We start from the raw sequence: 14,931 nt of genomic DNA, 5'->3' as shown, positions 1-14,931 counted from the left end.
TGGAAATAAATTAGTTCAAAACAATCAATACTTTGCTGCAAGGTGACAACATCAATGACAACATCTAGTGGAGCTGTCCAGAGTAGCCACGATTCTGTTCTGGAACAGGTTGAGTGGTAAAGTGTATTTAAAAACCAATCTACCAACCAACCAAGTCTTTGAAATGGCATCTAACCATTTCCACTCATTCCTAGTGGTAGCATCCATGACATGTCACTCAAAGCAAATCTATTCTTACTGACCCATTATCACATTTCACAGTAACACATATGAACACTGAAGAGTAAAGAATGAGCAGCCTGTGATTTAGCTTCCCATTGGAGTAATTCCTTTCAGTCTTTGCCATCTTTGAATCTTGTGTCCCATCCTTGTCTGTCATGTAACCTTCCGCTTTGAATGGTCTGTGGAGCAGCAAGTGTTCAGGGTGTCTTCCTAGTTCCATTCTCTGAGTAGACAGAATTCATGTGTAAATAACACCGAGTGGGTTTCCCATTATCCATGGTGTTAAAAGTAGTCTCGCCTCCTGCTCTCATCACTGATGAAAGAAGGGTTATACTGTCCGGGAAAGATGCAAGAATGTCGAGATCCTGGCAAGCCAGTGTAGGTGGGATAGAGACCATTTCGTTCAAGTTCTGGGTTCCTGACGTTTGTGGGCTAGGTAAGAGATTGAAATAAAAGAAAGAGAGGAATTAATTTCTTATTCTTGAATTTAAATTAAATAATCCAATTATTTCAAACACTATTTTGCACTTTATGAAACTGAGTGGGAGATAAGGTAACAACGTGCAGGGCAGGTGGCTAGAAGTCAAGGCTTCTTCCTAGATCTACCACTACCATTTCCCCAAGCTGGCATCTCCAAGGAGATGTCTCCCTCTCTCTGTCTCGGCTCTTCTATTTTTAAAACGGAATTATGTCTTACATCATACAAGTAAAAACGTGCTATTATTACATATTCATCAAACGATCCTCATGAAGATCCTGTGATTTAGTTAGTGCAAATAGTATTCTGGCCAGTTTAGTGATGAGGAAACTGAGGCTCACAGAGTTTAAGAGACTTGCCCAAGGTCCCATGGCTAGTTAGTGGTAGAGATGGGACTCAAATCCAGGTCTTCTGACTCCAAATCCTGCGCTTTCCCACTATACCGCACTGTTCTCCTGGTACACCGTGCAGCTCTCCTGATAATATTGAGGTGACAATAACATTAGCATCCTTAAACACAACTAATGTTGGCAAAATACCATTAGGAAAAGCACTGGTGTAGACAGAAGGTGTGACAATGGCACCATATTTAGGGTTGGGGCTATTGGTCTGAGGAACTCCCGGGTGAGGAAACTCTTTCTACCAACATAGAGGACAGCCCCTTTTCTACAAGCTCTCTACAACTCAGAGAGTTGCCTAGGACATGAAGAGATAAGGTGACATGCCCAGGGTCACACAGTGTGTTGGATGTGAGATTTGAACTCACATCTTCCTGGCTGGCTCTCTTTCCACGCAGTCATGCTACCTTTCTTCTCTTAGGAATATCTTCCATTCACAGAGTTCCCTTCTACTCTTCTACTACAATGCATGCTACCTACTTTGGGCCATTTAGGATACAGATATCTTTTCCCATTCTCCAAAAGAGGAAATCGAAATACAAATAAATGAAGTGCTCACAAACTAAGTGGCAGAAATAGGACCAAAAGTCAAGAGACCTTGGTTTCCTTTTCAATGGATTAATTTTTTTAAACCCTTACCTTCCATTTTAGAATCAGTACTATGTATTGGTTCTAAGGCAGAAGGGCAGTAATGGCTAGGCAATAGGGGCTAAATGAATTGCCCAGGGTTGCTAGGCTAGTAAGTATCTGAGACCAGATTTGATAAAGGACTAATTAGTAGTTTTCAGGCTTCCTTTTACCACACTATTTCAGTGAGATCAAAGATCACGCAGACTATATCGATTCATCACATCTTCTCTCCCCCCCCTTTTTTTACCCTTTTTTTTTGCCCCTGTAAATTATCTCCCTAGAATGAATCAGGAAGCTGGTTCTGTATTTGAGAAGACAACAATAAGGTATGTTTTGTGTAAATGATTAATTTATGACCGAAACTAAAAACTCTAGAAATCATTCTATGATTAACATGAGTATTACCATAAGCAATTACATTACTGATACGACTGACCCACACTTTGATGGCCCATGCTAGGAGGAACAGAACAATTCAAACGTGAGTCATCTTGACTTTCCAATCACTTTACAGAATTTGGGCACCAGACTACTGGATTATGTCACCGCCACAATGAATATGGCTTGTTCGTTCACCAGCATTTGTACCTTCTCTCCCCCATTAGATTGTAATCTCCTGGAGGTCAGGGACTATCTTTTACCTTGCTTCATAACCCCCACTCTTAGCACAGTGCCAGGCACAAAGCAGGTACTCGTTAATAAGTATTTATTGGCTGATTGATATTGATTATGCTTGATCAGATTACTCAAGTTTCTAGCATTGCTAAGACTACCGCAGAGGACTGAAAATGGGTTCACTAAAAACTTTTGACCTAATTCCATGGCAACACGCAAATGAATTAGTTCTGGCTTCTCTAAAAATGATGATCAAGCTGTTTCTACTAGTCATTGCTAAAGAGTCACTAGGAGAGAGGGGTGTGGGCATGTGTGCGTGTGTCTGTCTGTGAGGATGTACAAATAAAATCAAAGGAAATCTAGGTTTTCTTCAGTGAGATAACTTTTGTAAAGGTAGTGCTTTGTAAAAGTGCTATAAAATGCTAATTATTATTAAGAGGAGGAGGAGAAAGAAGAAAGAAGAGCTAAGTTGAAAGAAAATGTATTTTTTATAAAGTGGGTTCATTGATTGTAAAATCATTCGTTTGAGAGATGAATTTGGGAAACATCACATTTAGAAATACATTAGGTAATTGGGACATAACAATTTACAAAATGAGCACAATATTAGGGCAGCAGGCTAGCCCAAAGGAGTGAGAATTAGGCCTAGAGATGGGAGGTCCAGGGTTTAAATCTGACCTCAGACACTTCCTAGTTGTGTGACCCTGGGCAAGTCACTTAAACCCCATCACCTAGCCCTTACCATTCTTCTGTCTTGGAACAAATACATAGTATTAATTTTAAGATGGAAAGTAAGGGTTTTTAAAAAGATGAGTATAACAATATTTTTAAAATCAACATTAAAAGAACTGGAGGAATTCCATGTAAACTGGAATGACCTCTAAGAACTGATGCAGCACAAAAGGAGCAGATCCAGGAGAACATTGTACTGTGGTACAATCAAACATAATGGACTTCTCTACTAGCAGCAATGCAAGGATCCAGAGCAAGGCTGAGGGACTTATGAGAAAGAAAACTAGCCACATTCAGAGGAAGAACTGTGGGAGGAGAAACATAGAAGACAAACAACTGCTTGATCACATGGGTCGATGGGGACATAATTGGGGATGTAGACTCTAAAGGACCACTCCAGTGCAACTATCAATAATATGGAAATAGGTCTTGATCAATGACACATGTAAAACCCAGTGGAGTTGCTCGCTGGCTATGGGAGGGGGTTGGGAGGAGGAAAGGGAAAGAACATGAATCATGTAACCATGGAAAAATATTCTAAATTAATTAATTAAATAACATTTTTCAAAAAAAAAATCACATTAAAAAACAACAGAACTCTGGTTAATGCGTGATCAATGGTGACTTCAGAAGTCTAATCATAAAACATATCACCATCCTTTCAGTAGAGAAGAGGTGGACTCTGGGTATGGAATGAGTTATACTTTTAGAACTGGACAATGTGTTATTTTCCCTAATTGTTAAAAAATGATGATACTGTCTTAAATTTTCTCTTTCTTAATCTCCATCTCTTAGAATTCCTAGTTCTTTCTAAAACAAGGTTCAAGTGCCACCATGAAGATTTCCAGATCTTCCCAAGGGGTGAGCTTCCCTCCAGAACTAGGTTATGTCTGTCCGTCTGTCTGTCTGTCTATTTAATTTATCTATCTATCCATCAATCCATCTATCTATCTATCTATCTATCTATCTATCTATCTATCTATCTATCTATCTATCCATTTATCCATCCATCCATTCATCTATCCATCTATCTAATCTATCTGTCTGTTTGTCTATATATAATAAATGCATATAAATAAATATAAATTCAACCATTCATCCATCTGGCATCTATCTATCTATCTATCTATCTATCTATCTATCTATCTATCCCTCTATCCATCTATCTGTTCATCTGTCCATCCCTCTACCTATCCACCTATCCATCCAATTTAGCTATCTATGCATCTAAATATCTATCCAGCTAGCTATTCTACAGATATATATAGAGAGATATACCTATTAACTACAAATAGATATACACAGATATTTCTATCTATGTGCCTATAGGTACATAAAGATATGTATATCGATATATATCAACACGTGGATATATCAATATATTTTAAGAAGATATATATGTATATGTTTACCTATATGTGTGTGTATATATCTGCATATATATTGATATAATTAATGGGAAGTGATACTAATTTTTTTAAGTGTCAAGGAAGTTTAGAATCTAGAAATAATTCCACTACTATGTCTTACTTCTTATTTCTGGTTTTCCCCCAAACTCCCTCCTCTGTTCTCGGCGAAGTTATGACTTTTAAAAATAATCCATTAAAACAAATAGTTCTATAGCAACAGGAAATTAGTCTCTCCCATCCAAAGTCGGAATCCTCAGTTATTTTCATAACAACCACAAGATTATGACCTTTGGAATAAGATTTACAGGGTACTATTAAGAGTCTAGAAGGGCAGGTTTATGTTACTGTTATCTTGTACCTCTACCTAGGAGTTCTATGTCATGTATAATATTTAGTTTTCAGCTCTGGTGCCCTCTGATTATGTAATGGTATCTTATTTCATACTGTACAAAGCAAAATGACCTTTGTTTAGTGTTTAGCAAAAATACCTGTGTGGTTTACCATTTCCTCTTCCAGTTCACTTTACAGATGATGAAACTGAGGCAGAGTGAAGTGACTTTCCCAGGGTCACACAGCTAACAAGTGTTTGAGGCCAGATTTGAACTCATGAAGATGAGTCTTTCTGATTCCAGATCTGGAACTCTATTCACTGTACCACCTAGATGCCTTACACGTCATCACATCACTCCCCTTTTTAGTAAAATCTAGGCTCAAATACAAATTCTTCCAGGACTTAAAGCCCTTAACAACATGGTCCCAAACTACCATTCCAGCTGATAACGATTTCCTTCCTGCACTTCCCATCCAGTCAAACTGACCTTCTTGCTGCTTCTTCCTCACATATATCATTACTCAGTCTCAATGCTTTGGCAGTGACTGCCCCTATGCCTGAAATATACTCCCTGCTCACCTCCAGCTCCAAAATCCCTTTAGGACAAGGATCAATACCACTTTTTATATGACTCTTCCTTCTAAAATTAAGTTTTCTGTCCATCTACCTATTTATCTCTCTATAATCATCTAGGTGGAATCAGGAAAACCTGAGTTCAAATCCAATTTCACACACTTATTAGCTGTGTGACCCCAGGAAAGTCACTTCATCTCTTTACCTCAGTTTCCTTAACTGTAAAATGGGAATCATAATAATAGCACCTATCTCCTAGGGTAATTGTATCAAATGAAATCATGTTTGTAGAGCACTTAAGTATCTAGCACTAGTAAAAGTATAATGAATGCTTTTGTCCTTCCCTACTCCTTTCATTATTCAATTCAATAAACATTTATTAAGTGCCTATTATTTGCCAGGTATTATGATGAGTGCTGGGCTTAGAGAAAGAGGCAAAAGATAGTCCCTGACCTTGAGAAGCTTTCAATATAATAGGGGAGAGTTAACAGGCAAACAAATATATACAAAGCAAACTATACACAGGATAAAAAGGAAACCATTAAAAGAGGGGACGCTTTGGAATTAAGAAGAGTTAAGGAAGGCTTCCTGTAGAAGGTGGGATTTTAGTTGGAACTTAAAGGAAGCCAAAGAGGTCAATAGAGGATGGAGAGGATTAGAAGCATATGGAACAGCCAGAAAAAAATGCCCAGAGCCAGAAGGCCAACGTCGATGGGTCGGAATTCATGTCAGGGATTATGGTGTAAGAAGACTAGAAAGGTAGGCAGGGGCCAGGTCATGAAGGGCTTTGAATACTGAACTGAGAATTTTGTATTTGTTCCTGGAAGCAATAGGAAACCACTGGGGTGGGGTGGGGAGGTGACATGACTAGACTTACATTTTAGGAAAATCACTCGAGTGCCTGAATGGAGAATAGACTGGAGTGGGGAGAGACCCGAGGCAGGCAGATCTGCCCCCAGCAGGCTACTGCAGTAACTGAGGCATGAGGTGACACTGGCCTGCACGAGGAGAGAAGGGGCTATATTGGAAAGATGTTGCCGAGTAGAAATCAGCAAGTCTTATCAACAGATCAAATCTGGAGGGGGTGAGAGATGAGAAATACAGGATGATTCTTAGATTGTGAGCCGGAGGGACTGGGAGGAGAGTATTGTCCTCTTCAGTAATAAGGAAAGCAGGAGATGGGGATAAAATAATTAGAGGGAAAGATAATGAGTTCTGTTTTAGATGTATTGAGTTTTAAGGTGTCTACTAGACACCTTAAAATTCAAGATGTCCAAAAGGCAGTTGGAGATGCAAGACTGGAGATCGATAGAGAGGCTGGAGAAGGAAAGGTGGATTTGAGAATGAGCAGCATAAAGACGATAATTAAATCCAGGGGAGGTGATGAAATCTCCAAGGGTAGTAGTATACAGGGAGAAGAGAAGAGGGCCCAGGACAGAACCCTGAGGGATACCTGTGGTTACAAGGTGTGATGTGGAGGATCCAGCAAAGGAGGTAAAAAGGAGTGATCACATAAGTAGGAGGAAAACCAGAAGAGAGTCGTCTCCTGAAATCCTAGAGAGAAGAGAGTATCAAGGAAGAGAAAGTATATCAAAAGTGTCTAAAATTATAGACAGGTCAAAGAGAATGAGGACTGAGGAAAAGTCATTATATTTGGCAATTAAATGATCATTAGTTGTTGGAGGAGATGTGGTAAAATTGGGACATTAATGCACTGCTGGTGGAGTTGTGAATTGATTCAACCATTCTGGATGGCAATTTGGAACTATGCCCAAAGAGCACTAAAATAATACCTGCCCTTTGATCCAGCCATAGCATTGCTGGGTTTGTACCCCCAAAGAGATCATAGGGGAAAAGACATACAAAAATACTCATAGCTGTGCTCTTTGTGGTGGCAAAAAACTGGAAAACAAGGGTATGCCCATCAATTGGGGAATGGCTGAACAAATTGTGGTATATGCTGGTGATGGAATACTATTTTGCTCAAAGGAATAATAAACTGGAGGAATTCCATGTGAATTGGAATGACCTCCAGGAATTGATGCAGAGTGAAAGGAGCAGAACCAGGAGAACACTGTACACAGAGACTCATATACTGTGGTAAAATCGAATGTAATGGACTTCTGTACTGGCAGCAATGCAATGACCCAGGACAATTCTGAGGAATTTATGGAAAAGAACGCTACCCACATTCAGAGGAAGAACTACAGGAGAGGAAACACAAGAAAAACAACTTCTTGAGCACATGGGTTGATGTAGACAATATTAGGATGTAGACTCTTAATGACTACCCTAGAACAATTATGAATAATATGGAAACAGGTCTTGATTGATGACACAGGAAGAAACCAGTGGAAATGCACATTGGCTCCTGGGAGTTGGGGGTGGAGTCAGGGGAGAGAGCAAGAACATGAATCATGTAACTATGGAAAATTTTTTTCTAAAAATAAAAGTAAAACAAAAATAAAACAAAAAAATGATCATTAGTAACTTTGGAGAGAAAATTTCAGTAGAATGATAAGGTTGGAAGCCAGACTATGTAGGTTAAGAAGAGAGAAGGCAGATAAGGAGAATAAGAACAAGAAGAAGGAGGAAGAGGAAGAGGAGGAGGAGAAAACAGAAGAGAAGGAAGAGAAGGAGGAGTAGAAAGAAAAAGAAGAAAAAAGGAGGAGAAGGAGAAAAGAGAAAGTAATGGCATCTATGGTAGACAGTCTTTTTGAGGCATTTAGCTAAAGGGGACAGAAGAGAAACAAGATGAAAGTGGGGATGGAAGGATCAAATGAAGGATTTTTCAGGATAGGAGAAACATGGGAATGTTTGTAGACACACACATATACTGTAAGGATAGAGGAATAAGGAATAGAGGGAAAATGCAAAGGTTGTCTCTAAAAGGGGAGAGGAGAATTTAGTCACAAATGCTGGGAAAAGATTCTGGAAGGAGAAGGCATTGCAGGGGAGGATCTTGGGAGTTAACTGAGATTAACTGCCATTACACTGCCTTTCCCTGAGGTGGAAGGGATAACACCTGCTCCATCAAATTCCTATAACCCGACTAGTTTTGTGGAGAAACTAGAAGAGTTTGGGCTTGGAAGATTACCCAGGAGGGTTCCCTGTAGTGCTGTGAACAATTTGGCTGTGACAATTTGGCTAAGGTAAACCAAAGGGTTTTACATCTGGAATTTTGGGTTTTACCTAAGAAGCCAACTCCAGGCTTGGGGAAGGACTCAGTCCACCTGTGAGTCCTGTCTCCTCAGCCTTTTAGAGACAATCTGGGATATTTAGTTTAGTGAGGCAATCAGATGGTTTTTGGGGGTTATAGAGAGCAGGAAGTGACTAAGAAGGGTTTAAAGAAGATCTGAAGAGCTCTCTCATGAGAGGAGCATAGAACGTTGGAGGAGATAGAGTCGTATAGAGTTAGGACCTTACCTACCATTTCCCTAACCTCAATAAGTAAAATAGACTTGGCTTCATATAGTCTCAAGGGGTTTGTGCTTCACTGGCCCTGGAAAGGTCCCTAGGTGGATTTTTTTCATCACCAATCCATCTAGGTCCTTCCCTATTAATATATCTCCTTTGGGAGGTATATTTCTTTTTCAATACACACATACTCACACACAAGTTCCTCCCTACAAACTATAAATTCCTTGAGGACCCAGAGTATTTGACTGTTTTCCTCCTATCCCCAGACCCTAGTATGTACTAGGTGATTAATAAATGCTTGCTGGATGATTTCTAGGGTTTCACCTCTAAGTCTATGCTCTTCTGAGCACATGACTTTCTAAACTGCTCTGATTAATGTTTATTGTTGATGATGTCAAAGATGATGAAGTCATCTTTCGGTATCTTGGAAATTTCCATCTCATTTTCAAAAGTGAAATCATTCTACTCACCACCTGAGCCATGAGAATTAATCTATAAAGTAGGGAAGGGTAGGACAGGATGACGAAATGGCTACTTATTAAATAGTTCCATATTGTCATAGATATCTTAGGGGAGTCCCTAGAAATATCTGATTCCCAAACCTTGATTTAACAGAAGGGGAGAATGGAATTCGGATATGAGTCATGATCTCTTTAAAGTCACATAGCTAGCTAGCAGTGACAGAGCTGTACCTAGAATGAAGTTCTCCCAACTCTCCTTTCCATTAAAACATACTCACTTCCTAAAATGTCCTCACATAATCCCAGAGATAGTGTTTTCTGAAGAAGCAAATACAGAAGGGTCACAAAACACAGGTGATTGCTAACACCTCATGAGAGGTACAAAATGTACAAGTGTACAAATAAAGACTTATTTATACAATGAAAATAGCTATCATTTGGGTGGATGCTATGTCCAAAAGGCATAAATCAGGGCAACTAGGTGACCTGGAGATGGAGAGTCCTGGGTTCAAATCTAAACTCAGACACTTCTTAGCTGTGTGATCCTGGGCAAGTCGCTTCACCCCCATTGCCTAGTCCTTACCACTTCTGCCTTGGAACCAATACACAATATAAATTCTAAGATAACAGGGAAGAATTAAAAGAAAGACATAAGTCATGGACAGAAGGTAAGATTAGGAGTCAGGCAGACTTGGGTTCAAATCCCACCTCACTTACTTACTACCTGTGTGACCCTGGTCAAGGCATTTTAACTACGTCAAACAAAAAGATGGACTCAGCAGCCTCTAAAACTCCTTCTAGCTCTAAACCTAAAATCTTATGAGCCTAACAGAAACAAGAAATGTCCAAACAACCTACTCAGCCTTCCATAGGACATAGGGAATTATGCTCAATCTTTTTAGTGGAAGGTTATTTTTACTAGTGCCATATCTTATATATAAACCCCTCACACCACAATCTCAAAACATAGCCCATATTATATTTAGGAAAAACTATAATCAAATTAACTCTAAAAGCATGCCAAAGTGAGTCTCATGGTGCCATTCTTTCCTTCTTTTCTAGCTTACATTATTAATATAATATATAAAATATATAAATAATATTATTTTGTAAGATCACAATATTCATATTCTGCCTAAAGATATGCCTGAAGAACAGAAGCACTTGATCTTGTGACATGGGAAAGACACGGCCACCCTAAACCTGACCCACGCCGACCTGGGTCTGTCCCTAGCTTGGGAATACATACAGAATAGTAGACATCGGTCATCTGGAGGAGGTTCTTAGTACTTCCGTTTTCATGCATTTCAATGGCCTCTCGGCCCCATTCCTGTGTTCGAGGGTTCTTGGGGTACTCGGCGTATGGGGACATTTGGAAATCACCGCTTTTGAAGATGAGCTTGCTTATGTCATTTTTATTCTTTCTGTGCAAGGAAAACGATAACATGTATGAAATTAAATAACTTTAGGTTAAGACAGTGATGGGCAAACTATGCCCGCAGGCCAGATGCAGCCCCCTGAAATGTTCTATCTAGCCCTGCGACATTATTCCTAATCTGACAAATACAATGAGTAGGATACAATACAATGAAACTTTGAAAGAGTTGTCTCAGAAACAGACTGACAGATGAACATTTCCTTTCCTTTGGCCCCCTCTTTAAAAAGTTTGCCCATCATTCGGTTAGAAGTTTTGAGATGAAAATATTAGACAATACTTGTAGGACAAATTGAGTGGAAAGCTGCCATAATGTTTTTGGAGAAGTGATATATATATGTACATATATATATACACATATATACACAAATACACATGCACTGAAAGCTATAGATATCTAAGTATAATTATATTTAATCAATATCATTTTATATTAAATATATTTATATTCTATAATATAAATTCATGAAATTATAAATTTATATTCAATATTAGTTAAATTAGTTAAATTAATTAGTTACACTAATAAACTAAACTACATTACATTCACACTTAAATACTAAGTTAATTTAAATTATTCAAAATTAGTTCAATTAAATTAATAGGTCAAATTAATTAAATTAATAACTAAAAATAAATATGTATATTTAAATCCTTATCTTCTGTCTTAGTATCAATTCTAAGACAGAAGAGCAGGAAGGGCTAGACAACTGGGGTTAAGTAATTTGCTCAGGATCACACAGATGTGTCTAAGGTTAGATTTGAACCCAGGTCCTCCTGACTCCCAGCAAGGCACTCTATCCACTGTGCTACCTCACTGCCCCTCCATTGTAGTTTTGTAGCAATAGTCCAATCATCATAAATAAAGGAGCATATTGACTTAGTTGATCCAATTTCAGGAATGAAAGTGAGATTATAAAACTATGCAGTGGTGTTTCCCAGAGTGGCACAGTTAATATGTCCCAAAGCCAGCTTCCTTACCTGTCCACTGTGCCTTCACATAAAGTATCTAATGTGTATCTCTGAACAGAAAGGCGACCTGACATGGTGGATAGAGAACCAGCCTTGGGGTCAGGAAGACCTGAGTTTAAATCCTGCCTCTGATAGATACTGGCTGTGTGACCCTGGGCAAGTCACTTAACATCTCAGCATCCTACCTAGAGGCAGCTAGGTGGCAAAGAGCAGCTGGGAAAGCCTGAGTTCAAAACCAACATCACATACTGCTTGGCTGTGGGATCTTGGACAAGTCACAAGGCGCTTAGCACAACACGTGGAAAATATCAGATGCTTAATAAATTTTTGTACCTCTTTTCCCTATCATTCCTTATATACAGCCTTATAGTCTATATATATATAGTCTTACAAGACTATAATTTGCAGAGAAGGTTCTGACCTTCACTGGCAGGAAGAGTTTCTTTATACATGAGTTCTTTAGATTAATGGACAGTCCCTATCTCAGGACAAATCCACTTTGCAGATGATGTAGGTTAAGATAAAAATGGAGGCAGGTTGGGGAATGATGATGGCTACTTGTTGAGGATAGCTGGAGGTAAAATAAGAAATCAGAAGGCATTTAGAGATGGCCATCTGGTCCAAATTCCTCTCCTAACCTTTCATTTATTAAATTGACAACACATAAAGTTATAAAACTGGATATTTATTGGCTTACCTGAAAAATGACTCTACTATGACTCATTGGGAAAAAACTCAGCTCTCTGCTAAGGCACTGCTGAAATCTTCCTCCCTAAGTAGAAGTTGCTAAACACAGTCATCACTCAGCCAGCCTAAGGGATCTAGAGCTAAGGTTACACCGTTTAGATTATCTCTGAGCAGGAGCTCATTCTGGCCCATTTTCCTGTTCTGGGAAAGGCTGGGAAAGGAATCTGCCCTGAGCCACGGGTCATAAACCCAATGTCTGACAAACCCCGACTTCTGTCACTTTTCCTTTGAGGGTGAGGCAACCTGTGTCTCACAATGATTAACCACCCTCCCTCTCAATAAGGGATGGTTATGTGTTTCTTCAAAAGATAACGATATTCCTCTACAACATGAGGTTCCTTTCTCTCTTGAGTAGTCGGTGTTTATTCATCCAGGTGACTGCTCCATGATCCCTTTTCCAGATCCTTCCTTCCCATTCACCCAAGAGACCTCTGACATAAGAAGGGAAATTTAGCAAAAAAGTAACAAGTGGCTGAAAGTATCAGACATGCTTCCTAGAAATGGCGGCTTCCAAGAAATCTCAGGTTGGTAGTGTTGGTGAAGATCTCACCAATTTCCTCAAGAAGTTCTAGGAGGTGGGGATACTTCTAAGCCCTTGGTTGGTTCATACTCTTTCTCTCTCTCTTAAATTCTTCTTATTTATTTATTTTTACAAACCCTTACCTTCAGTCTTAGAATCAATACTGTGTATTGGCTCCAAGGCAGAAGAGTGGTAAGGGTAGGCAATGGAGGTGAAGTGACTTGCCCAGGGTCACACAGCTAGAAAGTGTCTGAGGCCAGATTTGAACCAGGACCTTCCATTACCTACCTGCCTCCTCTTTGTTAAATTCTTAATATTCCTCATTATGATTTCCTCTTAGATCTCAAGTGAGGACTTCCCTCTAGTCCTCTTAAGCTTTATTTTCTGACTCATACTCTTCAATCTGGTGACACTGGTCTCCTGGCTATTCCATGAACAAAACTCTCCGTCTCTCTCTGCTCTAGGAATTTTCTCTAGCTGTCCTCTATGCCTGAAACACTTCCTTCTCTACTCCAACACTGATCTCCTTGGCTTCCTCTAAGTCCCAATTAAAATCTGGTTTTCTACAGGAAGCCTTCCCCCATGCCTCTTTTTTTTTTTAAACCCTTAACTTCTGTGTATTGGCTCAAAGGTGGAAGAGTGGTAAGGGTGGGCAATGGGGGTCAAGTGACTTGCCCAGGGTCACATAGCCCAGTGCCTCTTAATTCCCATATCCTCCTTTTTTTTGTTAATAATTTTCTATTTATCACATATAATTATCCCTTCCATGTCACAACTTTCCCCATCATGGTTTTCATTTATCTCAAGCTGGAATAAAAAATCAAATGGGAATTTTGGGGAGAGGTGAGGTTTGCAGAAGCTGCAGACACACAAAGGTCAGTGGATGACATAGAAAAAGTTTAAAAACTCAGAAAAGCATACTTAACTTGAAATCTACAATAAAGCACTGTAAACACCCCACGAAAGAAAAAGAAAAAAAATTCAGACTTTTCCTCTGGTATGAAGGGAAAGATGAAAAATTTTATGCAGATTTTCCAGATCACAGGGGCACTGAGCCCCTATCCCCTGCAATGTAGAAGGGATACCTGTATATACTTAGCTTTGTATATTCTGCTTTACATTTTGTCTCTCCCTGTAGATTGCAAGCTTCTTGAGAACAGGGGCTCTTTCGTTTTTTTGTTTGGGTTTTTTTTTTTTTTTTTTTTTTTTGCATCCTCAGCCCTTAGCATAGCTACTAGCACACAGGAAGCACTCAATAAGTTGTACTGAATTACTGATTAAACAGATTATTATAGACAAGAGTGGCTAACAACCTTATGTCATCTTCCCAAGCTCTCATCACCATTGTCAGTTAGTCCAAATGCAAAAGTTTTAAACTTGCACTCAGGACACTCACCGGCAGCAGGTAACAATCAGTGCAATTCCTAGGATGAGAAGGAGCCCACCTCCAGCGGCTGCGATCACTACTGTGATAAGCTGATAAGCTAAATAGATAGGAAATATTAAACATAGTCAATAAATTTAATAATAACAGGATTTGTGAAGTTACAGAGCATACAGAGATAGAACCCAGTATTCTATCCACTGTGTCAGGAGTCAGGAAGACTCATCTTCATGAGTTCAAATCTGGTCTCAGACACTTACTAGCTGTGTGACCCTGAACAAATCATTTCATTCTATTTGCCTCAGTTTCCTCATTTGTCAAATGAGCCAAGAAAGGAAATGGCAAACCACTCCAGTATCTTTGCCAAGAAAACTCCAAATAGGGTCACAAAGGATCAGACACAACTGAAAAATTACTGAACAACAAAAACCAGAAATAAAGTATTTGATTATTAAACAAACTGTGGTAAATGAATGAAATGGACTATTGCTGTGCCATAAAAAATTATAAATATAAATATTTTATTTATAATAATAAATATAATAAAAATTATAATTATAAATATAAATACTGAGAAGCATAGAAAGATTTCCATGAACTGATA

The 14,931-nt window shown here is 39.0% G+C and overlaps 1 protein-coding gene across 1 annotated transcript in view; it reads right to left on the bottom strand.

Annotated features, from left to right (window-relative positions):
* Window positions 1-284: 284 nt before the first annotated feature.
* The window catches only part of HEG1 (heart development protein with EGF like domains 1), a 65,956-nt gene continuing 51,309 nt past the window's right edge, over window positions 285-14,931 (bottom strand). The window contains exons 13-15 of the mRNA XM_044669160.1: window positions 14,340-14,427; window positions 10,519-10,693; window positions 285-654 (exon numbers count right to left, since the gene is read on the bottom strand). Of these exons, the coding sequence (XP_044525095.1) occupies window positions 505-654; window positions 10,519-10,693; window positions 14,340-14,427 (413 nt within the window). The 3' untranslated portion in view covers window positions 285-504. The remainder of the gene's footprint in view (window positions 655-10,518; window positions 10,694-14,339; window positions 14,428-14,931) is intronic.

This window comes from Gracilinanus agilis, chromosome 3, assembly GCF_016433145.1.
Source record: "Gracilinanus agilis isolate LMUSP501 chromosome 3, AgileGrace, whole genome shotgun sequence".
In the NCBI taxonomy this organism is placed as follows: Eukaryota; Metazoa; Chordata; class Mammalia; order Didelphimorphia; family Didelphidae; genus Gracilinanus; species Gracilinanus agilis.
Note: the sequence above shows the minus strand (reverse complement) of the source record. Positions and strands in the feature narration are given on the sequence as shown.